At 42.4% G+C, this 25,962-nt stretch overlaps 1 protein-coding gene across 3 annotated transcripts in view; it reads left to right on the top strand.

Moving 5' to 3' along the window:
- Positions 1-25,962, top strand: part of UNC119 (unc-119 lipid binding chaperone) — a 51,413-nt gene continuing 25,451 nt past the window's right edge. The window contains exons 1-2 of one of the 3 annotated variants that reach the window (XM_075854263.1): positions 1-87; positions 530-737. In XM_075854263.1, the coding sequence (XP_075710378.1) occupies positions 73-87; positions 530-737 (223 nt within the window). In that variant the 5' untranslated portion in view covers positions 1-72. The other 2 variants (XM_075854264.1, XM_075854265.1) reach the window with 2 other exon arrangements.

Raw genomic sequence — 25,962 nt, 5'->3', positions numbered from 1 at the left:
TTCTCCATTGATTCACCAGTAGAATCTGCCCTATCACTGCAAAACCTGAACCTGGTGAATCAATTCTCCACAATGACGGCTCCTCAGGTAAACGCAGAGTCTGAGGCTTTATCTGTACAACCCCCAGCAGATTTGCATCATTATCACCCTGTCATAACAGCTCCATTGTTCTTCTCCGTCAGCCAATCAGAGGGCCCCATGTTATTACGGCCGTATAAATAAGGCAAATCCGCCCTCCACCTCCTTCCCGTTTGTATAACATTCACCTCCCAATATATCTCCCAGTTACTATGTTATTATCGGTGCTGCTCACTTCCGAAGCGGGCGGGCGCAGGCGTTTTTATTGACAGACATATCCTATCAGCACAGGTGGGCGCCCGGCAAGTGTGAGCCTGACGTGTTTTTTGCGTTTGATGTACAGTCTCCGGATTAGAAGTGAATCGGGCGGGCAGGTCACTGGGATCCACCTCCTCACTCCTGCGCTCTTGACAATCTCTCGCTCTCTCCGTGTCTTGCTTACTTCCTCCAGGCTCTCTGTCTGTTCCTTCCCCGGAGAATGAGCTCTTCCTCCCTGGGCACTGACACTCTCCCCGGCAGCAGAACGCAGGAGGGCAGCATGAAGGTGAAGCAGAGCGGCGGGCAGGTGGTGGCGGCTGCGGGCAGCACGGAGGAGCAGCTGCTCAGGAAGCCTCACATCACTCCGGATGATGTGCTCGCCTTGCAGAAGATCACAGGCGGTCAGTGCATCCTCCTCCAGCCATGGAGCAGGCATCTTTATAATCCTAGCCCTTTATTATGGACACAAGTCACGTCCGGTACTCTGTCTAGTACGATATTATGTATGTGGGCATCTGCTTTACCTGTTGAGATGGGAGGATTAAAACCTGGACTGGATCAGGGATCCAGTGATCTAAAGCCATTGGGCACAGTACAGGATTATAGCATAGGCATAAGCAAAAGGGGCAATTGCCCTGGGTCCTGCACTATTTGGAGACCTTCACTTCCCTGCCCCCTTTATATATTGGAATCCATTTAGAAACTACATGGGGTTGTTATATGGATCTGGTACCAAGTAGAGCTGTTTTATGGGCACTATGTGGCAGTATTATGTGGGCACTTTATGGTTCTGTTATATAGCATGGTATTTAGACATTATATTGCGGCTATATAATGGTATATACTGTATACATGTTTGTATAGCGGCTTCTACAGACCTTGTACTTAGACATTATATTGTGGCTGTATAATGGTATATACTGTATACATGTTTGTATAGCGGCCTCTACAGACCTTGTACTTAGACATTATATTGTGGCTGTATAATGGTATATATTGTATACATGTTTGTATAGCGGCCTCTACAGACCTTGTACTTAGACATTATATTGTGGCTGTATAATGGTATATATTGTATACATGTTTGTATAGTGGCTTCTACAGACCTTGTACTTAGACATTATATTGTGGCTGTATAATGGTATATACTGTATACATGTTTGTATAGCGGCCTCTACAGACCTTGTACTTAGACATTATATTGTGGCTGTATAATGGTATATATTGTATACATGTTTGTATAGTGGCTTCTACAGACCTTGTACTTAGACATTATATTGTGGCTATATAATGGTATATATTGTATACATGTTTGTATAGCGGCCTCTACAGACCTTGTACTTAGACATTATATTGTGGCTGTATAATGGTATATATTGTATACATGTTTGTATAGTGGCTTCTACAGACCTTGTACTTAGACATTATATTGTGGCTGTATAATGGTATATATTGTATACATGTTTGTATAGCGGCCTCTACAGGCCTTGTACTTAGACATTATATTGCGGCTGTATAATGGTATATATTGTATACATGTTTGTATAGCGGCCTCTACAGACCTTGTACTTAGACATTATATTGTGGCTGTATAATGGTATATATTGTATACATGTTTGTATAGCGGCTTCTACAGACCTTGTACTTAGACATTATATTGTGGCTGTATAATGGTATACATGTTTGTATAGCGGCTTCTACAGACCTTGTACTTAGACATTATATTGTGGCTGTATAATGGTATATACTGTATACATGTTTGTATAGCGGCCTCTACAGACCTTGTACTTAGTAACTGATCATAACTGTTCGCGCGGTGATGCAAAAAAATCGTAGTGATACTCAGTATGTGCATAAGGGCAATATAATAATTTCCAGCAGGGGGTGACATTTTTAATCTACAATTATTATTGTTCTATAATAACTCCGGGCTCAGGCACAAGGCCGTGGTGTGGCTCCGTATTTTACGGGTTCGTGATACGGCTTCTATGAAGGTGCTGTACCCTTGACTGTACCTCCCCATATACCTCTGATTTCAAATGGAGTTTTTTCAGTCAGATTTCTAAGAATTCAATGGAAGCAAAAAAGCCCCATCAAACCCTGTATGTATGGAGGTGTTCTTCCCTTCACAGGGTACAATTGGCCTGGACGGTGCGGTTAACGGCTCTGTAATAAAGGTGCTGCACAGGGCTCTGCCGTATACATGAGCCCTAAATGAAAAAATTCTTGGGCAATTGCAGTTTGTCCCAATTTCCAATCTCGTATCGGACTCCTCTGTGTCCAGGAAGTTGAGATACGAGAAGGAGTTTGGGGCTTTAACAGTAGATCTATTTGCAGCTCTTAAGAAAAAGCTTATTTTTATTTTTTATTCTTGGCACTCGCTGGTGACCACGGCATTTCTTCTATGTCACTAGGATAGTAAAGCAGATAAACAGTGTGAGGACCCCATCAAATAACTCCTCATAGCTCGGCATCCTGGAGTCCCCCTGGTGTGGAGTCTAAGGGTTTATTCACACAATGTGGTTTTGCCACTTTTTTTGTTGCGCGGCTGAAACTCGCATTGCAACAACGCATGCGTTTTTACTGAGATTTGCAGCGGTGAGTGAATACACCGTTACTCCGCTAAAGTGGTAATGTGTAGAAGTTGTTATAGGCCGAAACAGGGTTTTATCATTCAGAGAATTCTTCTGTGCAATTTTTCGGACGGAATTTATGCTGCGAATTTAAACGCACATACCCACTCCCTCCGATGTCCGCTCCGTCCTCCCTGGATGACATTTCAAGCCATGTGACTCTGCAGCCTGTGATTGGCTGTAGCGGTCACATGGGATACAACGTCATCCCAGGAGGCCGGAGTGCACAAAAAAGGGCGTTCTGGGTACGTATGTCTGGTTTTTTTCCGGCATTGCGATTTTTGCAGCATAAACACTGCAAATACGCCGCAAAAGTCCCAACACGTGGCTTTCAGTTTCGGTTTTTGCATCCCCATTGAATTCAATAGAGAAAACCCGCAGCAGAAAATCAATGAAAACGCAGCATAAATTGACATGCTCCGCGGGTCAATTTATTAAGCTTTACGCTGCTTTTTCTTCCGCAGCGTGGGCATGAGATTTACTAAATCTCACCCACTTTGCTGCTACTTTACACTGCAGAATTTCGTCACAGAATTCCGTTGTGGATATTCCGCAGCGTTTACGCTGTGTGGGAACCCGGCCTTGGGTGGAATTTCCCGCTGACAGCCGTAGCTATACCCAGAGCATAATACATGTGTTAACCATTTCTAGTTCTATTTAGTCACATTTTCTATACAACAACCCGCCCAGATGCTGTAGTAATAATGATTTCAACATTAAAGGGAGGAAGATTATTGTTCTTCTACCCGGGGAAACACTGACATGATCTTATAGCCGGTATTTTGTAGCGTTTAATCTGTTCCCAGTTGCTGAGATGTAATTGTTCACGGTTTAATCTGCCCTATCCCCCTTGAGGCATTGAATGGTAACTTGCTGCCCATGTTTTCTCTACACCTGGCACTGATATTTAGTGGCATGTTTGTCTATAGCTGTCAGAATGGTCTAAAGCACAGAATACACCGCGTTACTGCCATATCTCTGTGCAAAGAAACATGAAAAACGCCTCCGTAAAATCCACAGGTAGTGTCTTCTTCCATGCGGGCCTGTGTGCCTGGTGCCAGGGAGATTATGGGATTACCCGTGCTAATCTTGTTGAGGGTTCCCATGCTATGTCAGATGATAGAGGAGTTAAAGGATTTTCCTTTTATACTCCGGCCCCTGTATGGATAATTTAGGATACACGTGTCGGCTGAAGGAGGGACATATGTCTCAGAGGAGGAGACCGTCATAATTCTTACATAAGTACAGGAAAGCGGAATATTTATAGATTTATATATAATTTCGGTATAGAACTAGTGGTTTCCTATGTTTTATTTATTGGTGGTATGTCTAAGGGAAATAAGGGGGTAAGAATAGGGTACGCGCCCTTGAGTTGTAGAACTTTGTGTGCTGCAAATAGACGGAGTAAAATGTGGAGATGAGAAAATTTTTACAATATAACACAAAAACAACCTGATGTGCTTTTGTTTATCTGCTGTCTACTCCTTTATGTTGTTCTGGAGGTGCCATCACCTTGGCATATATTGCTGGCTCGTCCCTTCCTTCCCCATGCCGGGTAGAGCATGGCACCAGTAATGGACTATATTGCTGGTCACTCACGCAATACAAACTCACCTGATGAGAACAGATTTGGAGTTTGTAAAACTGGCTGCACCAGAGCTTGTAATAGAGCTCCATGTCGCTGTATCCAAGTAGTAGTTTTCTCCCACAATAATAGATTTCACTTTCAGGGTATGTTCACACGAGGGCGTCCGTTACGGCTGAAATTACGGGGATGTTTCAGCCTGAAAACATCCCCGTAATTTCAGCCGTACCGGCATGTGCAGGCGCTTGAACGCCGCGTCAATTACGGGCGTAATTAGCGCTGCTATTCATTGGAGTCGATGAATAACGGCTCTAATTACGGCCAAAGAAGTGACAGGTCACTTCTTTGACGCGGGCGTCTATTTACGCGCCGTCTTTTGACAGCGGCGCGTAAATATACGCCTCGTGTGAACAGACAAACGTCTGCCCATTGCTTTCAATGGGCAGATGTTTGTCAACGCTATTGAGGCGCTATTTTCAGGCGTAATTCGGGGCAAAAACGCCCGATTTACGTCCGTAAATAGGCCGTGTGAACATACCCTCAGGGTTTATGTACATGGCAGCATTTCCGCTCCGTAGTATGGAGCCGTGCAGCCTCCGTGCAGCCGAAGCAATACTCCTAGGGGGCGAACTCCCACACGTACGGAGTCTGATCGAGAATGCCACCATTTCTTTTTTTTCGGATTCGTACGGCATGTAACCATATGAAAATGTTCTTCTCCTCACTAGTTTTATATTGTTTAATCACAAGTGGCCTACAGTGACGAGTGCTGAATTTTATTGTTTTTTGTTTATTATTGACTACCTGGGTTTTGGAATATAAAGAGTAGCATTGGCAGGATAGACATTTGTCAGTGTGTCCCAGTGTGCCAACAGGTGCCCGCCCTGGACTCTTTCTTGCATAATTGACTTGTGTTCTCTGTTAGCCAGTCAGTACCTGAGGTTGTGTTTTTTTTTATTTTTTTTTTTTATACTGGTTGTACATTCTTATTGACACGTGTTGGTTGCAGGTCACGTATGTTGTGTGCCATTATGGAGAACTTGAATCCTGTACTGTATTTAACCCCTGAATGAGTAGCGTTTAATTTGTTAGGCTTCCAAAATAATTTACTTACCAAAAACTGTTTGTTTTTGTTCTTTAGTTTTTCATGTTCCTCATTTGGTTTCAAGACCTTTTGATATAGAATACGTGAGGTTTTGGGTAATCCAGGTGGGTTATAGATATTGTCTATTGTATGTATGTTTTTGACTTGAGGTGTGTTTTGGGTTTTTTTTTGTTTGTTTTTTTTCTTCTTTATACTGTATTTAAAAAATAATAATAATAATCATTTTATGTATATTTAATTATTTTTTACTTAATGTCCCCTAAAAGGTTCTAAAAGTACTCAGGACGTTTAGACTTTATATTTAACCGCTATATCTACCTTCGCAACCAGTTTATTTTTTCATATTGCTCTAAAGCAACTTTGCAAATAGTTTTTCTGTAGGTTCGGGATGGCCGTTTTCCAATACATTAGGGCACTCGCAGTATATTTGCTAGGCTAAATAAGGTTCACAATTACATCATTTATGAGTTGGTTGCACAGGGAAAGCTTTATAGCACTTTACTTCCTCTTGTGATCTCTGTGGTCATGTAGATTATTTTAACAAATTTTGTTTCCGGTCTTTAGTATTACGCTCATCAAATGTCTGTTATTAAAAAAAAAAATTTTGGTCCTCATATATATGGGTCAGGCTTTTTTTTTTTTATCAGAAAGCATTAGTTTTCATATGTTACAGTTTACTATGTAGATCTGCGTTCTGTTCCATGTCTATGTAACAAAGTTATGTCTTTACATCTAAAATCATTGCATTAGTGTCAGTCAGTGATGTACGGGTATGCCGGCTGTGTTGCAGTGCCTTGCGATATTATTCACCCCCTTGGTGTTTTTCGTGTTTTGTTGCATTACAACTTTAAATGAAAAAAATTTTTCGGGGTGGCTTGTACTGTTTGATTTACACAACATGCCTACCACATTCATAATTTTTATTTTTTTTTTGTAACATTTTTATTTGGAATTTTAAATGAAAGTGACCAGTTAGGTAAGGGATGGTAAGAATGGCAAAACCGTTTAAGTATTTTTTTTACTGTGCCACAAACCATAATTAAGAAACAAAGAAATGTAATGGGCATAAGTATTCACCCCTTTTGCTGCAATTATAGTTACAAGTCTCTTGGGGAACGTCTCTATTAGCTTAGTACATCTAGACACTGGGATTTTTCCCTGTTCTTTGAGGCAAAACGGCTTAAATTCCCTCAAGTTAGATGGGTTTGCGCTGGCGTACTGCAGTCTTCAGGTCATGCCACAGATTCTCAAATGGATTGAGGCCTGGGCTTTGACTTGGACATTTCAAGACATTAATGTTTCCCCTTAAACCGCTCCAGTTTAGCTTGAGCAGTATATTTAGGGTCATTGTTCTGCTGGAAGATGAACCTCCGTCCATCTGTCAGGCTAAAAAAGGTTTTCCTCGAATTGCCCTGTATTTACTGCCATCCATTTCTCCTTCAATCCTGACCAGTTTTCCAGTCCCTGCTGATGAAAAGCCTCCGCACAGCCTGATGCTGCCACCACCACCATGCTTCACTGTGGGAATGGTGCTCGTTGGGCCGATGAAGTGTTGGGTTTGCGCCAGTGTTTTCCATGTTGGCCAAAGTTAAATTTTAGTCTCCTCTGACAAGAGAACTTTCTTCCATGTGTTTGGGGAGTCTGACCCATGCTGTTCAGTAAACTCAAAACGTGTTTTCTCATGATTTTTTTTTATTAAAGAGGCTCTGTCACCAGATTTTCAAACCCCTATCTCGTATTGCAGGTGATCGGCGCTGCAATGTAGAGAACAGTAACGTTTTGTTTTTTTTCAAAAACGAGCATTTTTGGCCAAGTTATGACCATTTTTATATTTATGCAAATGAGCCTTTCTTATGTCCAGCTGGGCGTGTATTGTGTTCGTTACATCTGGGCGTTTTTACTTGTTTTACTAGCTGGGCGTTGTGAATAGAAGTGTATGATGCTGACGAATCAGCATCCTCCACTTCTCTTCGTTACCACCCAGCTTCTGGCAGTTCACAGACACACAGCGTGTCCTCGCTCATCCGACGCGATGAAGTTCCTGTGGGAGGAAGTGAGTGACGTCACAGCGTGATCTCGCGAGGACACGCTGTGTGTCTGTGCACTGCCAGAAGCTGGGTGGTAACGAAGAGAAGTGGATGATGCTGATTCATCAGCATCATACACTTCCATTCACAACGCCCAGCTAGTAAAACAAGTAAAAACGCACAGATGTACACACATAATACACGCCCACTTGGACATATACTTCCATCTCCGCTGTGGATCTTCGGGGCTCCTTCAATGTTATCGTTGGTGTCTTTGTTGAATCTGATTAATGCTCTCCTTGCCCGGTCTGGGTTTTGGTGGGTGGCCTTCTCTTTTCAGGTTTGTAGTTGTGCCATATGCTTTCCATTTTGTTTTAATGGTGCTCTGGGGGATGTTTAAAGTTTGGGATACTTTGTTTTTATAACCCAACCCTAATCGCTACTTCTCCACAACTTTGTCTCTGTCCTGTATGGCGTTTTCCTTGGTCTTCATGTTGCTTAGTAGTGTGTGTAGACTTGGGGTCAGAACAGTTGTATTTATACTTACATCATGTGACACTTTCATTGCACACAGAGAGATCGTATTCTAATTATTTGACTTCTGAAGTTAATTAGTTTTACCATACTATATAAAGGAGTTTCATAGCGGAGTGAGTTGGGTGGCAAATACATATGCGCTCACAATTTTTAAGTTTTCTGTTTTTTTTCTTAAACAATTTGGACTATTTTGTTAGGTCCATCACATAAAATCTAATTTGAAATCCTTTTTAATTCCAAGTTGTAATGCAACAAAACACGAAAAACACCAATGCGGGGGAGGGGGGTAATTTCGCAAGGCACTGTATATGATATGGTATAGGTTTATGCTGTCCACATACTATGTGAGCTGGCCTCTAAACACTTGGAATTATTACTAGCCTAAATTACAGATGCTGTAAAGAGCGTTTCTCCCTTAAGGAACTAGCCAGGTCATTCTAGCCCCCCAAACCGCCACCTTGCTGTCATACATGACCTGACAAGGTTTCCAAACATGCCTCTGTATGTTTCACAGATGCAAAATCTACGTTTACAACTGCGCGTGCAGTAATCTGATTACGCTATAAGTCATTGAGTGGTGGAGGGTTAATGCCGCTATCCTGGAGTCACGCAGTCCGGTTTCCAAACTTGCCTCTCTAGGCTTGATTGACATTGCCCAGTCGCTCTACGTCACTAACGGCCTCCTCCAACCCGTAACTCTTACACGGTAATTAGCATACCGCAAGCGACATTTTAATACTTAATTTTAGAGATTTTGCTGCATCTGTGAATACCATTTTTTTTTTCTCTAACAAATACTGGTAAAGCACTAACCATCCTAGAACTTTATCGCCGTAATCGTATCGGCCCGCAGAATAAAGTTACCGTGACTTAGAGGCTCTGTCACCACAATATAAGTGCCGTATCTCCTACATAAGGAGATCGGCGCTATAATATAGGTGACAGCAGTGCTTTTTATTTAGAAAAACGATCTATTTTTACCACTTTATGAGCGATATTTAGCTTTATGCTAATTAGTTTCTTAATGCCCAAGTGGGCGTGTTTTACTTTAGACCAAGTGGGCGTTGTACAGAGGAGTGTATGACGCTGACCAATCAGCGTCATACACTTCTCTCCATTCATTTACACTGCACTAGCGATATAGCTATATCGTTTTGTGCAGCTACATACACACACTATAACGTTACTGCAGTGTCCTGATAATGAATATACATTACCTCCAGCCAGGACGTCATGTGTACTCAGAATCCTGACACGTCTGAATCTTTTCTGTGAGATTTCCAACAAGGCAAATGTAATCTCGTTTACATTGTAATCTCGCGAGATTACGTTTGCCTTGCTGGAAATCTCACAGAAAAGATTGACGTGTCAGGATTCTGAGTACACATGAAATCCAGGCTGGTAGTGATGTATATTCATTATCAGGACACTGCAGTAATGTTATAGTGTGTATGTAGCTGCACATAACGATATAGCTATATCGCTATCTGCAGTGTAAATGAATGGAGAGGAGTGCATGACGCTGATTGGTCAGCGTCATACACTCCTCTGTACAACGCCAACTTGGTCTAAAGTAAAAACACGCCCACTTGGGCATTAAGAAACTCATTAGCATAAGGCTAAAAATCGCTCATAAAGTGGTAAAAATAGATCGTTTTTCTAAATAAAAAGCATTACTTTCACCTACATTAGAGCACCGACCTCCTTATGTAGGAGATAGGGCACTTATAATGTGGTGACAGAGCCTCTTTAAGACGTTGTGGAAGCCACTAGGCAAATGTGAACAGAGCCTAATGGAGCTTCGATATGTACTTATGGCCAGGTTGTCCAGAGTTTACGTTTTATGTGCTCACCACGACTGATGATTTAACAGGTTTATAATGAATTGATTTATTTGATTTTTTTTTCATCTGTTGAAAGTATTGTCAGCAATGATGAACAGCAATGAATCGGAACATCTGCAGGCATTTATAACTTCTCATCTGGGCACAAAACCAAGATATAAAACTTTTTTTTTATATAGTCTTGGAATGTCACTTCTGTTCCTTGGTACTGCACACAAAGTTGTATTTTAAAGGCTATGTACACTTTTGAGAGCTTTTAGCTGAACTGACGGAATTGGCTTATAGCAGAGCGCTAGTATAGGCTTCTGCTCCGGAACTCCGGCTTTGGGGAAGCCCCTGGCATCACTGTCGACATAGGAATGTCAGGGGCAATCACAGAGCCAAAGTCCCAGGCTATTATCGCTCTGCCTGGGACTCCAGCTCTGCTCCTGACATCACTGTCCATATATGGACAGTGATGTCAGGGGAAACCCCAGAGCCGGAGTTGCAGCACGCTAGTATAGGCTCTGCTCCGGAACTCTGGGGGAAGCCCCTGACATCACTGTCCATATATGGACAGTGGTCAGGGGCTTGCCGAGAGGCGGAGTCCCAGGGCAGAGCCACTTCTAGCACTCTGCCCGGGAGTCTGTAGCCTAGTAAATGGCAGAGTAGGGAGCTACCTCCCTGCTCTGCCATAGCGAACGGGGCTTCCTCGAGAAGCAGAATCCCGTCGACAACACTCTGGCCGGGGATTCCACTCCTGGAGGAGCCATGCAGCGTTCACACACGGCGGCGGCCGAGTTGGCCCACCCCGAAGGGTAGTGGGCCCCGGCACTTGCCTGAGTTCGTCAGGTGCTGATACCGGCACTGCTTCTATGTATAGAGGCTACATAGAAGCCGTATTGGAAAAACGACACCATTTTTTAACTAAAATTTCATTTAAAGGTTCAAAATAGCCTAAAACATTAAATTGAAAGTGGTTTTCCCACAAACACTTGTATTCCCTATCCTCTGGAAAGGGGATACATGCGTGATCGCTGTGACTCTGACCACTGGGACTCCCAGCGATAATAACTGGGGACCGAGATTGCCCCGAAGTGCTCCATTCATTTCTATGGAGCTGCCGGAGTCCTGAAAGACCCACAGAAATGAATGGACCGATGGCTGAGCATGCCCACCAGCGCTCTATTCTCATGGAGCACTTCAGGGGTCTTTCGATCTACTGTTCCCATTATCGCTGGGGCCCCCAGCGATCACCCGTATCCCCTATCCTGTGAACAAAGAATAAGTGTGTTTGTGGGAAAACCCCTTTAATAAAAAAAGAGCTTTTTAAAAGTGTACATAGCCTTTAAAGTACTATTCTACATTACCAATCCTCTATCTTTTTGTCCCCGTCCCCCCACTTCCTTATGTCCAACAAGAAGGTCTTCCTTACTCTGCATAGGAAGAAAAGCCCTGCTTTCATCACATTGACGCTCAAGGGCAAAAGTGATTCTCCTTAGGATGGGTGGCCAAACACATGACTGCACCCTTTTATTTTTCAACCTGGTTAACCAAGTGTTTTTGTGTGAGGCATTTGCAACTATGAAGAACTGGCTCAGTATCATACTGTGGTTCCTTGGGTTCAGCAGAGGAAATTATTTTGAGGCCCACCATCTTTACAGAACATGTGCTCCTCCACTCTTGGTCATCATTGAACAGACCACGTACTATCCGTGTCTAATTTGTGCGTAAGATATAGACATGAGTGGCAAGTGATTGGCTGCAAAGTCCGCTCCAAATGGAGTTGTCTTCTGCAGAACCTTGAGGCCCATTAGTGTTTTATAACCGGAGTCCACCAAAGGATCCTTTGGTGGGCAAGTCCAAACCCAGACTGGCTTATTGTTTGTATTTATTTTGGTAATAAAGACCATTTCCTTCCGTCACTTTGTTTAGTGTTGCAGATATCAATGTTACGACTTTATTGCGGCAGCTCTATTATTTGCTATCATGTTTGTTATAGAGAAAAAGCATTCACGCAAGGAGTTTATCATGCATAATAAATAATGGCTGGATTGCCGGGATTATTATCTAGCTATTATTGTGCAGCCGGGCAGGAACGTGTGAAGCAGGCATTCACCAGAGCCTTGTACGTGATTAGCAGGATTTTGTGTCTTTGCCTCCCTCCTAAATCTACCCGCAAACACCTCCTCGAGGGTTATACAACTGGATTAAAATGGGGATTACAAGGAGCAAATTGTCGCTCATTTTAGCTTAATTAATTGCTTTGGCATTAGCAGACCATGGCATAAGACTTCATGGTGGGGGAGGTTGGCTTCAATGTTAAGCATTAGGAGTTTCATAACTATATAAATTATTAGTAACAACAAAATGAACCTATAGCGTATGTAATATTGTGAAGATTTTCAGGTGGTGTCACCTTGAAGATGCTTTTGGTGGAACGAGACTGACTAGGCCTGTAAATATCTAATCGCTTCAAGCCTGTATGATTTTTATAATATTCTACACAATAATGTGTCTTCTACCATTTGCTGATATCTTGTTCTCTCGAGGGATGTTCTCAGAGCTTCTCTATTTTGTACTTTACATCAAATTACATTTTGAGGGTGGAACAACAGTCACGCTCTGGTGCTGTAGCCAAGAGATAAGCAATAAATTATGGAGCCTTTATCATGAAAATCAGATTCTCCATGAGCCTGTCCTGCAGGAAGGTCAGCGTAGTTGATAACAATGCATTTTCTGCGGTTTAATATAATGCTGTAAAGGTTACCTGCCAAGTGGACTTGTAATGATACGTCTACTTTCCCACCTATTTTCCTTTTGCAATAATTTTAGCTAAATATAAAAATTAAAATCCATCCTGTTCCTGGAGACCTTTTTGTTTTCTAGGTACTGTCCTAGTTAAATAAAAGGGCGTAGTTCCTGCCTTGTTTGACTACTTGTCGTCGTCCTCTTCCTCCTCCTTTAGGTGCCCTGGCCTGGCACTTTTGGTATCCTACCATTAGGCTGCGTATGTCCCTTGTAGATACTGACTTCATGGTACACAGAGTGGCTCGTGCGGCACCCAATGTATCCCTGGCACCGGGTTTGGTGTTTTTCCCCTCACATGACGACTGTATTAATATCCAGGATCGGGGATAGACAGTACTAGACCCAGGTTAATGGTAAACTAAAGCCATCTTCTGTGTCAGCCACATGTAATGGCAGCACAACCGGTAGTGATGGCAGGATTGCATTGGACCTGGGAGAGTCTTGGTGTCCAGAAATGGATGCGGATTGTATCTTGCCGCCAAAGCAGATTCCATCAGGTCAGCGTGACAGACGGCTTGGCTGGAAGATGGTGCTGTGTGAACTTAGATGTGATTGTTATTAGCTGGTTCCTGTTTGTCATCTAATGCTTCTAGAACAGCTCTTTGGTTAAAATTCTGGCCAGGAGATGTAACTTCAAAGTCTAGATTATGTGTCATGCCCTGAGAGTGAGTTAATTTTTAGCTCCTTTCTTGAAAAAGCAGCTGATAATAGTGTTTTCTATTTGGCGTTTTTAAAATGTTTGATAGTTCTTGAATCCTTAAACTTGGAGTCAAACTAGAGTTTAGCACCTTCCAGGAATGCGATGCTCCAGAAGAAGCCGGAATAGGGCGAAACCCAGGGTCGGGCTGCTGCTTGATATTTTATATGCACATTTTTATCCTACTTATTGTGCGTATAATAAAGTAACTTTCTGCTTTCAGATAGTGAGTGGCAATACTGCACTATCCCAATTCTCTATTAGCCTGAAATAGGGCCTTTTTTCCACTCTGCACACGTGGTTGGAGGTAGAACCACTGGGCTCAGAATACGTTCTGCAGAAGGTTGTACACAGAGCGGTTTTCCATTTGCTGCATTGAGGCAAACATTGTCTAGTTTACCCTTGTGCCATGTCCAGAGATCGTCTGAGCGGTGCAGTATATGTATATATGGACTAATTCCTTGAAGTAGTGAGGACTCTAACTTTCTTAATTTTCACCTGCTCTGTTCATCCACTCCTTGATCTGCTGTTTGTTCTTAGTATTTATTCTATCCAGAAGTTTCTAAGAGTGTCCGTTTTTGTATAGTTTTATCTAACCCATCTCCAGTTTCAGGCTCTCCCCTTCGGGGTTTCCATGGTTCTGCACAACTAATTGCTGAGGTGGTTGCCCATATAAGAGAAAAGGACATCTTATTTATACCTGGAAGACTTCTGTTTTTATGCCACCACAATCAAGAAGTGCCAGGCCCAGGTGGATCATGTCTTTAATTCTTAAACCAGAGTATTTCTCAATCGTCAGACTCTAGGGCAGGCCTCTGATAAACCTCTTTGCTACCAGGCAAAACCGGAAAGTGGATATGTTTTACTGCCTAAATACAGAAGACTTTTCTCTGGGAGTGGATTCTTTCCTGTTCAGATTTAATCAGGATCTAATCTATGCCTGCTCCCAAAGGTGTTAATTAAAAAAATAAAAAATACAGCGCAGATAGTGGGGTATTATCCATATCTAAATCTTGAGTACTGCCAGACACACGAGATCTGTTTCAAAGTCTAGTCCTTACGCTTCTCAGCATGGATCTTGAAAGGCGATTTTCCTTTTTAGAAAAAGGCTTCTCTGAGAGGGTGACAGAAACCCTTATAAAATAGGAAGGGAGTGATATCCAAAACTTATGCTAGAGTTTGTAAAACCGTTCTTAACAATCAAGAATAGACTCTCTTACTACCCAGGCTCCACTTCAGGTGTTTTTACATGGAATCTAAATAACCATCTGCACCCTTTGAGCCAATAGTCTATTTTCTTAAAAGTCCTTACCTGTAAAACTATTTTTCTAGTAGCAATCCTCTGTACCAGGTTACTCCAGGTGAAATGCAGTCCCTGTTTTGTTAATCTTCACTATACCAATATCTTGGAGATGGGGTGATTATCAAACCTGATCTAGCCTTTCAGTCTAAAAATGTTTTTTCTGTTTTCATAAATCCCAGAAAATTGTTTTTTCCTTTTTGTATCAATCCCATTTCAGATAGAGAAGTTTCAATTGCCTAGATGTCAGAAGGTACCTACTTTAGTATATTGAGTCTACTACCGTTTTCACGTTTTAAGAAAATCTTGCTCCTTTTTGGACAATTTCAGGGGCCTAATAAAGGCAAAGGGGCAGCAAACACTCTAACCAAGTGGATAAAATAGGTTATTAACGTAGCATATAAATTAGTAGGAGAGCCTGTTCCTGTAGGTCTGAAGGCTCATTCTGGTAGGGCCTTGGATACTTATTGGGCTGAAAGGGCAGAAGATTTGATAAGTGCTATCTATAGGGCAGCCACTTGGTCTTCTGCATCGACCTTCTTCCGTAATTATAGACTAGACTTTTTTTAGACTGGTTTTGCCAGCGGTGGTCCCTCTCTAGGAATAACTCCTCTATTGTCTCTCCTGATTCATTCATGGGTGAAGGGGAAAAATTGTAATTACGCTCACCAGTAATTGGATTTTCCGTAATCCATGACGGCACTTTTTACTCCCTTCCTAACTTTACTTCTTCTTAATGGTAATATGTGTTGGCACAAGGTGTTGCAAGAAAAAAAAAAATCTATATATCTATATAAATGTATATAGTACTGTGCAAAAGTTTTAAACCGTGGTGGAAAAATAAGTGATTTAAAATCTAGGATGTTAGTTTTTTTGTTTTTGATCAATCAACAAAATTCAATTAAGTGAATGAACAGAAGAGAAGTCTTAATCAAATCAATATTTGGTGTGACCACCCTTTACCTTCAAAACAGCATCAATTCTTCTAGGTACATTTGCATACTGTTTTTGAAGGAACTCGCAAGGAGGTTTTTCCAAACATCTTGAAGAATTAACCACAGATCTTCTGTGGATGTAGACTTCCTTAAATCCTTCTCTCCATGTAATCCAGACAAACTCGATGTTGAGATCAGGGCTATTTAAAATTGACTCATCAGTCCAGAGCACCTGCTGACATTTTTCTGTACCCCAGTTTCTATTTTCGTGCATAGTTTAGTTGCTTGGCCTTGTTTCCACGTCGAAGCTATGCCTTTTTGGCCGCAATTCTTCCATGAAGACCACTTTTAGCCAGACTTCTCCGAACAATAGATGGGCGTACCTGGGTCCCACTGGTTTCTGCCGGTTCCGAGCTGATGGCACAATTTTGAAGGGAAGTAAGTATGACGTGTCTTTGATCCGTTGCATTAAGTTTCCTTGGCCGACCACTGCGTCTACGATCCTCAACGTTGCTATTTCTTTGTGCTTCTTCAAAAGAGTTTGAATTGCACATATTGAAACCCCAGTCTGCTTTTAAATCTTTGCCCGTTTTTTTTTTTTTCGTGCCATGGTGAACTAGTGACATGAAACAGTCTTCCACAACCTCCCCTTTGTAGCAGAGTTTGACTGTTCGTCACCGGATTTTAAGCAGCTGTATCTATTACAGTTAATGACTGTTTTAACCTACATATGAAAATGATTATCATTATCACCTGTTTCATGTATGATTAACCAATTATACCAGACTATAATCTTACAAAATCCATGACTTTGTGCAAGTGTACTTAGAAGAATTGATGCTGTTTTTGAAGGCAAAAGGTGGCCTTTCTATCAATTCACAAAATACAATTAACACTTCTAGTTTTGAAAGCTTTCTTACTTTGCAGCATTTTTCCACAAGGGGGCGCTATTTTTTTTCTCTGGGCCACATCTGACACGTATGGGTAAGGCATACCAAATTACTTTACTCTGCTGGGGACGCTACCCATTCTCAGCTATACTCTTTTGGACATCTTTTGAGACCTATTTGTTAGCATAGACGCTCATAATTCCATCATTAGATGTTACCATCCTCGTGTTTGTACATATAACTTACTTCTCTTGTCCCTAGGTGGGTTATTTAAGCTAGACTCGTTAGTTTCGCCTCCTTCTCTATACCTCATGTTGCCTACCTTTTTCATTAGTACCATGCGTTTTTTCAATCCCACATTCATTTACTAATGTTATTGTTGTGGTACTAATTTGTGCACTTCTGTGGCCCATGTACAGTCCAATCTTGTTTTTGGATCCTCTGTATATTTTATATCTCCTCTATTAATAAAATTGATATTTTATATATATATATTAGTGTCCGACGCCCGTTTCTCAGTTGTAAGGTATGATGTATTGGAGTTTTCTATTTTGTTACTTCTCTCCTGTACTTTGGAGGTGTTTAACCGTACGCAGGGACCACTTAGCCATTTGACCGTGTCCTGTGACACTTGTGGTGGTTTTTTGCATAGTACTGTATATTTATTATGAAACTCTATAGTCACGTCTAATTTGCTCTGTAAACCACTGAGCAGTGTGGAAGGTTCTTTTTTTTTTTTACAGGTTTCTTGTCCTTTGGGGAGGTGCTGTCATGGGTTTCTGGAAAATCTAATTACCGGTGAGTGTAATTATGACTTTCATGAAGACAACTGTTTTTGCTGGTGGAAGTTTCCATTGGTCTCCCCTGTATTACTTCGCGTCTATTCAGGGAAATCGCTATTAATGCAAAAATGGATAGTTCCAGTCTCTCAGAACAGCTATTAGTTAGCTGCCTCTACTCTGGCTCATAGGAGGGGGGGGGGGGGGGGTTGCTGAGCGTGGACCCCCTCCTGAGGTCTATTTTCCCTAATAATGTATATAGACACGCTAAACACCTTTTAAATGTAAATTAATTGATGGATTAATCAAGGATGGACAAATGTCAGCCTAACTTTTTTTTCAAGTCAACGTCATCCGTGTGCTGTCCGTGATTCACGCAACAGTTGCTAAAGAAATGAGAGGAAAAAAACGCCCTGTTTTTTTGTTTTTGCTGACTTAAAAAAAACAAAAAACAACACGTCCGATACGGATGACATATGCGCATTAATGCAGACGCGCACCGTACACGGATGCCACACGGAACTGCAACGCAGGAAAAACTCTGCGGTTTTTAATGCGTGCAAAACTGACACGCTCGTGTGAAAAAGGCCTAAAGCCATTGGCAGGGCATAACTGGGAGTTGAAGTTTTTACAACAGCCGGAGTGTCGAAGGTTGCTGACCCCTGGTCTACAAGATTCCGTCTGTTCCTGGGTTATGTTCTGTTGGATAATCCTGCTGCCGGTTATTCCCTTGTAGAAAGAGTATTTTTGTTATATATATATATATATATATATATATATATATATATATATATATATATTATAATAGACACTTTTTCAATCTGTATATGTGACCCTTCTATTTCTATGTCCTTTTTGGCATCCTTTGGGTAGTTGTAAACGTCGGTATACCATACAGAGATCTCCAGTAAAAAGAAAAAATGTTATGCGCGGGATAATTGTGTGTTGTTAAAAATCAAAAAACTGTATGCATTTTGTTATAGTGGCGTACATTGGGATATTATCTTCCCAACGCATAGCTCCCTCGTACCCTGCTTGGTCAGGGGCAGCTCCAGGCTGGCCCTTGGGCAATAGTCACAGTGGGCCATCTTATGCCTCAACTTTTTTTTAATCCACCCAGTGTTTTATACACTAATGTCGCCTTTGACATTCTGTCATTACACTTAAAAATTCTCGTCATTCCCAAAGAATTAAAAAAAAAAAAAAAAAAATGCCACGTGTGAACATACACTAAGGGCAGCTGTATGCCATAAATTTTTAGGTAAACCCTTTTACTGCCGGAAAATAAGGGTTTCTTTTTTTTCCCGTAGTTACAATTTTTCACGGCGGAATCGCTGTGATTATGCCGCAAAAATAGCAACAATTGGCTTTGTTGCGTGTTTTGCATCCCCATTGAATTCAATGGGGGAAACCTGCAAAAGGAAATCAACAAAAAACGCTGCATAAATTGACGTTCTGCGGAGTTAAATTCCACACAGCAGGTCAATTCATTAACTGTTAGGCCGAATTCACACGACAGGGTTTCCCGGCCGGGTGCCGGCCGTTCATAAATCGGCCGTCACCCGGCTGCATTAGGAACAATAGACCCCTAATGGGGCTATTCACATGACCGATTTTTTTTTGACGGGCCGGGAAAAAATGGGACATGCCCTATTTTCGGCCGGCCGCCCGGCTCCCATAGAAGTCTATGGGGCCGGGTAATACACGGCCATCACCGGAATGTGTCCCGAGTGATGGCTGGGTCTACCGTCGCTCGCGCACTCTCTCCTCCTCCTCACAGTGCAGAGTGCATGTGAGGAGGAGGGTCTTTTTTTGCTCCCCGTAGGAGTCGGAATCCCCAATCCCCGGCCGGGGATTGGAGATTCCGCTACAGGAGAAGTGAGTGACTACACTGTCCATATATGGACACAGCGAAGTCACTCACTTCTGCAGCGGAATCCCCGACTCTATGGCCGGGGATTCCGCTACAGGAGAAGTGTGCGTGACTACACTGTCCATATATGGACACAGTGATGTCACTCACTTCTGCAGCGGAATCCCCGACGCTATGGCCAGGGATTCCGCTACAGGAGAAGTGAGTGACTATACTGTCCATATATGGACACAGTGATGTCACTCACTTCTGCAGCGGGATTCCGCTACAGGAGAAGTGAGTGACTACACTGTCCATATATGGACATTGAAGTCAGTGACTTCTCCTGGAATGTGGGGGGGCTGTGTGGCATCACCTGCAGGGGGCTGTGTGGCATCACCTGCAGGGGGCTGTGTGGCATCACCTGCAGGGGGCTGTGTGGCATCACCTGCAGGGGGCTGTGTGGCATCACCTGCAGGGGTCTGGGTGGCATCACCTGCAGGGGTCTGGGTGGCATCACCTCCAGGGGTCTGGGTGGCATTACCTGCAGAGGTCTGGGTGGCATTATCTACAGAGTGCGGTGTGTGGCAACTTTAAATGAAATTCATCCGATTTTAAAACTGACAGGGAAAAAAACGGATGCAAATTGGGTCCAAATCGGCCTGTAAAAACGGCAACACGGCTCGGTACGGAATCGGAACGGATGCAAACCGGCCGGGAAAATCGGCCGATTTTCCCAGCTGACACTCAGACCCTGTCGTGTGAATGAGGCATTAAGCTGTGTTTTTTTTTTTTCCGCAGCATCGGCATGAGATTTTCTAAATCTCATTCACTTTGCTGCTACTGTAAATGCTGCGGAACTTCCGCACAGAATTCCATTGCGGAAATTCCGCAGCATTTACGCTACGTGGGAGCCTGGCCTTGGGTCTTGTTTTTGCGAATCGAGCTGTATTTTGCCAAATACATAAGAGGCTGTTCACACCTGCGTCCGAAGCTCCGTTGGGGTCCTCCATTTCAGATCTGGCAGGAATTACCAGAAACGAACAGACATATCGACAGATACCTGATGGAACCTATTAGTCAATGAGTTCTGTCTGCCGCCGGCTGTATCCGTTGTGCAACGGAACCGTTACTTACAGTATTCCCGGAGCAAAACAACGGAATACCACAATGCAGATGTGAACAACCCCTAAGAGTTTAATTTATATAAGCTTTTTTTTTATTATGGGTGAAATGCAGGGGAAAAAAAGCAATTATCGTTTTATTCCAATTACTGATCACATTAAATGTGCATTGTGCGGGTTTTCGCAGTCACGAGGATACTAAATGTCTGTTACAGTTTTGTGATGTAGTAAAAAAAAAAATTGGGATTGTTTTTGTATCGTCATATTTTAAGAACCTAATAAAATGCAAATGTTACTTTTCACATTTTTTTCCTTTAAAAAAAATAAAAATATATTTTAGTCCTCAATCAATTAGAATATCAAAAAGTTAATTTATTTTAGTAATTCAATTCAAAAAGTGTAACTCCTATATTCTATAGATTCATTACGCACAGAGTGATCTATTTCCATAATTTTTTTTTCCCTTTAATGTTGATTATGGTAACAATTAATGATAAAACAAAATTTAGTGTCTCAGTGAATTAGAATATTATAGAAGCCCAATTTCAAAAATTATTTTTAATGCTGAAATGTTGGCCTACTGAAAAGTATGTCCAGTATCAGCCCTCAATACTTGGTCGGGCTTCTTTTGCATGAATTACTGCATAAATGCGGCGTGGCATGGAGGCGATCAGCCTGTGGCACTGCTGAGGTGTTATGGACGCCCAGGTTGCTTTGATAGCGGCCTTCAGCTCGTCTGCATTGTTGGGTCTGATGTCTCATCTTCCTCTTGACAATACCCTATAGACTGTCTATAAAATTTAGACAGGGGGCGTCCCTGCTCTGCCGCTGGGGGCGTCCCTGCTCTGCCGTGTGAGATCGATATTAATATCAATCTCACCCGTTTAACCCCTCAGATGCGGTGCACAATAGCGAGCACCGCATCTGAGTGGTTTTGGAGAGAGGGAGGGAGCTCCCTCTCTCTTTCCCACCGACACCCAGCGATACGATCGCCGAGTGTCTGTGTCTCCAATTGCAGCCGGGGGCCTAATAAAGGCCCCCAGGTCTGCCTGGAGCGAATACCTGCCCGTTTTAAACGGACAGGCAGTAATACACTGCAATACAAAAGTATTGCAGTGTATTATAATAGCGATTGGAGAATCGCATATTAAAGTCCCCTAGTGGGACTAGTAAAAAGTAAAAAAAAAGTTGAATAAAGTAAATAAAAAAAAAAAAAATGAAAGACTCACTTTTGCCCCTTACAAAATGCTTTACTATTAAAAAACCAAAATAAAGTAAAAAAGTTACACATATTTGGTATCGCCCCATCCGTAACGACCCCGACTATAAATCTATTACATTATTTAACCCGCACGGTGGATGCCGTAAAAAATGTAATAAAAAACTATGGAAAAATTGCTGTTTTCTGTGAATCCTGACTTTAAAAAAATGTGATAAAAAGTGATCAAAAAGCCGCATCTACTCCAAAATTGTACCAATAAAAACTACACGTTGTCCCGCAAAAAAAAAGCCCTCACACAACTGCATCGGTGGAACAATAAAAAACGTTACGGCTCTTCAAATATGGAGACACAAAAACAAATAATTTTGAAAAAAAAGCGTTATTACCGTGTAAAAGTAGTAAAACATACAAAATCTATACAAATTTGGTATCGTTGCAATCGTAACAGCTGAATAAAGTTATTGTGTTATTTATATCACACAGTAAACGGCGTAGATTTAAAGAGGCTCTGTCACCAGATTTTGCAACCCCTATCTGCTATTGCAGCAGATAGGCGCTGCAATGTAGATTACAGTAACGTTTTTATTTTAAAAAAACGAGCATTTTTGGCCAAGTTATGACCATTTTTGTAATTATGCAAATGAGGCTTGCAAAAGTCCAAGTGGGTGTGTTTAAAAGTAAAAGTCCAAGTGGGCGTGTATTATGTGCGTACATCGGGGCGTTTTTAATACTTTCACTAGCTGGGCGCTCTGAAGAGAAGTAACATCCTCTTCTCTTCAGAACGCCCAGCTTCTGACAGTGCAGATCTGTGACGTCACTCACAGGTCCTGCATCGTGACGGCCACATCGGCACCAGAGGCTACAGTTGATTCTGCAGCAGCATCAGCGTTTGCAGGTAAGATCGACTTACCTGCAAAGAGCCCACCGTGCTTGTTAAAAAATGTATTAAATATATACTGCAATTGCTGGTTTATTTGTGAACCTGCCTCTAATTGAGTATGCTTGAAAATATGGGATCAGCGTTTAAACATTGGTATCAGTGAATGGGACACCTGCAACACACCAGAGCCTGCAGTTACCGATCCTAAGTACCCCAGTGCTGGGTTTGCCCAACGATTCCACTGCCACCTACGCTACAATCCCTCTGTCATCTGACCCTACGTGTTTCTATATATTATTTCATCAGGGGTCTGTACTTTTATCATTCTGGCTGAAGCGCCAGCAATATAGATCTGTAACGGATATTCTGTTACACACACGGAAGCGTGCTCGCATGGATGTCAGCGGCACGCTTCACACAGGACTCAGTTTATATAATTAATACTCCTCCCCTTGGGCTGAGGTAAAGCCTCAAAGACGGCCAATCACAGTCGCCCATGTCATCCGTGACGTATGGTCATGTGACTCCCGGCGCGTCATCTGACGTACCCGGGAAGTCCACCACCATCATCATGCCGAACGCGCAGGCGCAGAGAGAGACCTCAGAGTGCATCTCATTACTGCCCAAAGCCCTCCTATCTAGGGGACGGAGCTAAAATACTGAAGTGAGAATAGAGATTGCTGTCCAGCTCAACACTGCAATCTGGCAGCCATTAGTCTAGCAAACCCTCTGTTCACCCACTAGGTATGGATGAGTAGGCAATGATAGTGTTTACTACGATAGTACGTTCTGACCATATTGAAGGACAACTATACCAATATTTGAGAATTAATTGATAACTACAGATGAGCGTAAAAATAAATAAAGCAAATCCAAAATCCGCTTATCTGCCTCTAATAGATAACTCTAGAAGGACATATGTTCAAATAAAGCAGGTATAATTTGTCTGCTCGTTTAAACCCTGTGTACATGCCAGTCTGTAGATCCACTGGGCCTCCTTCCTCAGGATTAGATTGTCCCAGTCCCCTCCACGTTTTGGAGGACGCACCAGTTCAATCGCCTGAACTCTTAAAGGAACAGTGTCATCACAAATAATTTTTTTATATGTTAAAGATGTTAGTGCTTTAATAAAAACGTTTATTTTCATTTGTGTGTTTGTGTTTTACTGTTTCTTATTTTTACACTTTTTCTTCCCTATGGGGGCTGCCATTTTTTGTTCCATTTCTGTGTGTGTCGATTAACGACACACACAGACATGGAACACGGCAGCCACAGTCCCATAGGGACTGCGAACGGCTCCCGTCCCATTGACTGCCGTGTACGGCGTCTGTGTGGGAACTGCGCATGCGCCGCTCCCACACAGTCCTATTCGAAATTGGCGCCGTCCGGCGCCATTTTCCTGTGGACCGGAAGTCGCGGCCGGACAGTAATATTACTACTTCCGGTCGCGGCTTCCGGACTTGTGCACATGGAACAGCGGCAGCAAACGGAGCGGACGGGCCGGAGGGAGCCGCGGCGGCAGGAGCAGGTAAGAGATTTCAATGTATGTTAGTGTTTGTGTGTGTTTACTACTGTATGTAAACCTACTACACTGTGGGTTACCTCAAAAAATGGCGACACACAGTGTAGGAGGTTAAACCTTTCAAACCCCTCGTTTATCCCGGCACTAGCCAGGATAAAGGAGGGGGGGATGCTGAGAGCTCACTAGAGCGAGGGCTTTTAACCCAATGCTGCAATTTTGGGAACAGCTCCATCTAGTGACCAAAAATGGGTAGTATTATAAATTAGAAATAATTTATAATATTACATGGACTCGTGCAAAAAAATAAAAAAAATTTGAACAATGTTTAATCACCCACACACTAAATGTTTAATTTTTTTAAAAAAAACATGTTTTTCTGGCAACACATTCCCTTTAAGCATTCTGCTCTACCATGATGTTTAGCATGTACATGCTTAGATATGGGAGTATCTCTGACATTTGTTACATCTCCTACATGTTCTCTAATTCGGCGCCGAAATTGCCGAGCAGTTTTACCCACCTAATTCAGTGGGCATGGACATGTGATAAGATACACCACCCCTGCTGTTTTACAGTTCACAAAATCTCGTATATCATACTCTATTTCGGTGGTGGCACTTTTGAATTTTCTCCCATTCTGGATAAAGTTGCAAGCTCTACAACTACCACATTTGGCCCAAGAGGACACAATCCCTCCACTTCATACACACCCAGGACCTAATACTACTGGACTTCCTTTTAAATTTACAACATTAAACTTGGAAAACTTTCTTCCATTTTAACGCTCTTCAGCGCTGGATCCTACCTTTGTTCCTTGTTTCTACCACATTTGTATGTACCTGGAATCTTCCTATCAAGCCATGTTCCTTTTTGTGGTATAGGATCAAAGCAACTATGCATCACTCTGTCCCTGATATTCTTACCCCTTCGGAACGTGACTGATGAGTGATCTGATCCACCAAGTCCATGTCTGCACTGAGAATACGCCAGTATCTTTTTAGTATTTCCATAACTTCTGATTGTCTGGAGTCAAAAGTGCCTATAAGTCTAGTAATTTTTTCCTCTTTCTAGTGGTGTAGCTATAATCCCCCCTTTTTCCCATACACCGTATAATGCCCTCATATGTACGGACCAAATAGAAAAATAATAACATAAATACTTGCCTATCCCCGTTCCCCCGCCAGGTGTAGGATCTTTCTCCTCCTCCGGTCTGTGCGATGTGAGTGACTCGGTGCAGACAGGCGCGATGACGTCACTGCATCGCCGAGCCGCTCACAGCACAGTGCAGAGGAGGCAAAGGTTCCTCCACCCGTCGTGGGAACGGGGATAGGTAAGTATCTGTTATTTTTCTATTTGGTCTGTACATATGGGGGCATTATACTGTGTATTGGAGGGGAGGCATTATACTGTGGGGGCAGCTATGGGGAGCATTATACTGTGGGGGCAGTTATGGGGGGCATTATACTGTTAGGTGCTGATATGGGGGGCATTATGCTGTGTGGGGGCATTTATGGGGAGCATTATACAGTGTGGGGGCAGCTATGGGGAGCATTATACGGTGTGGGGGCAGCTATGGGGGGCATTTATTTACTTTTATATTTTTTATATATATATAAACAGACCACTGCATCCTTTTGCTAGCAAACCCGTGTAACGGGTTTTCTATACTAGTAATAATATATTGTAATAGTTGAGACTTTTACGGATACGGCGATACCAATTATGTTTATTTTATTTTTTTTCAATTCAGTAGGGGGGAATTGGGAAAAGGTGCGTTTTTTTTTATTTGTAACTTTTTCTGTAATTTATTTTATTTTTTCATAACCCCCCCCCCCCCTTTTTTTCTTTTTTTTTTTTTTACAAATTTTTACTTTTTCACTTTGTTAGTCCCCCTAGGGGACTTC

This window comes from Rhinoderma darwinii, chromosome 2 (genome assembly GCF_050947455.1).
Source record: "Rhinoderma darwinii isolate aRhiDar2 chromosome 2, aRhiDar2.hap1, whole genome shotgun sequence".
NCBI classification, from domain to species: domain Eukaryota; kingdom Metazoa; phylum Chordata; class Amphibia; order Anura; family Rhinodermatidae; genus Rhinoderma; species Rhinoderma darwinii.
The sequence above is the reverse complement of the archived record's forward strand: the minus strand, read 5'-3'. Positions and strand labels throughout refer to the sequence as shown.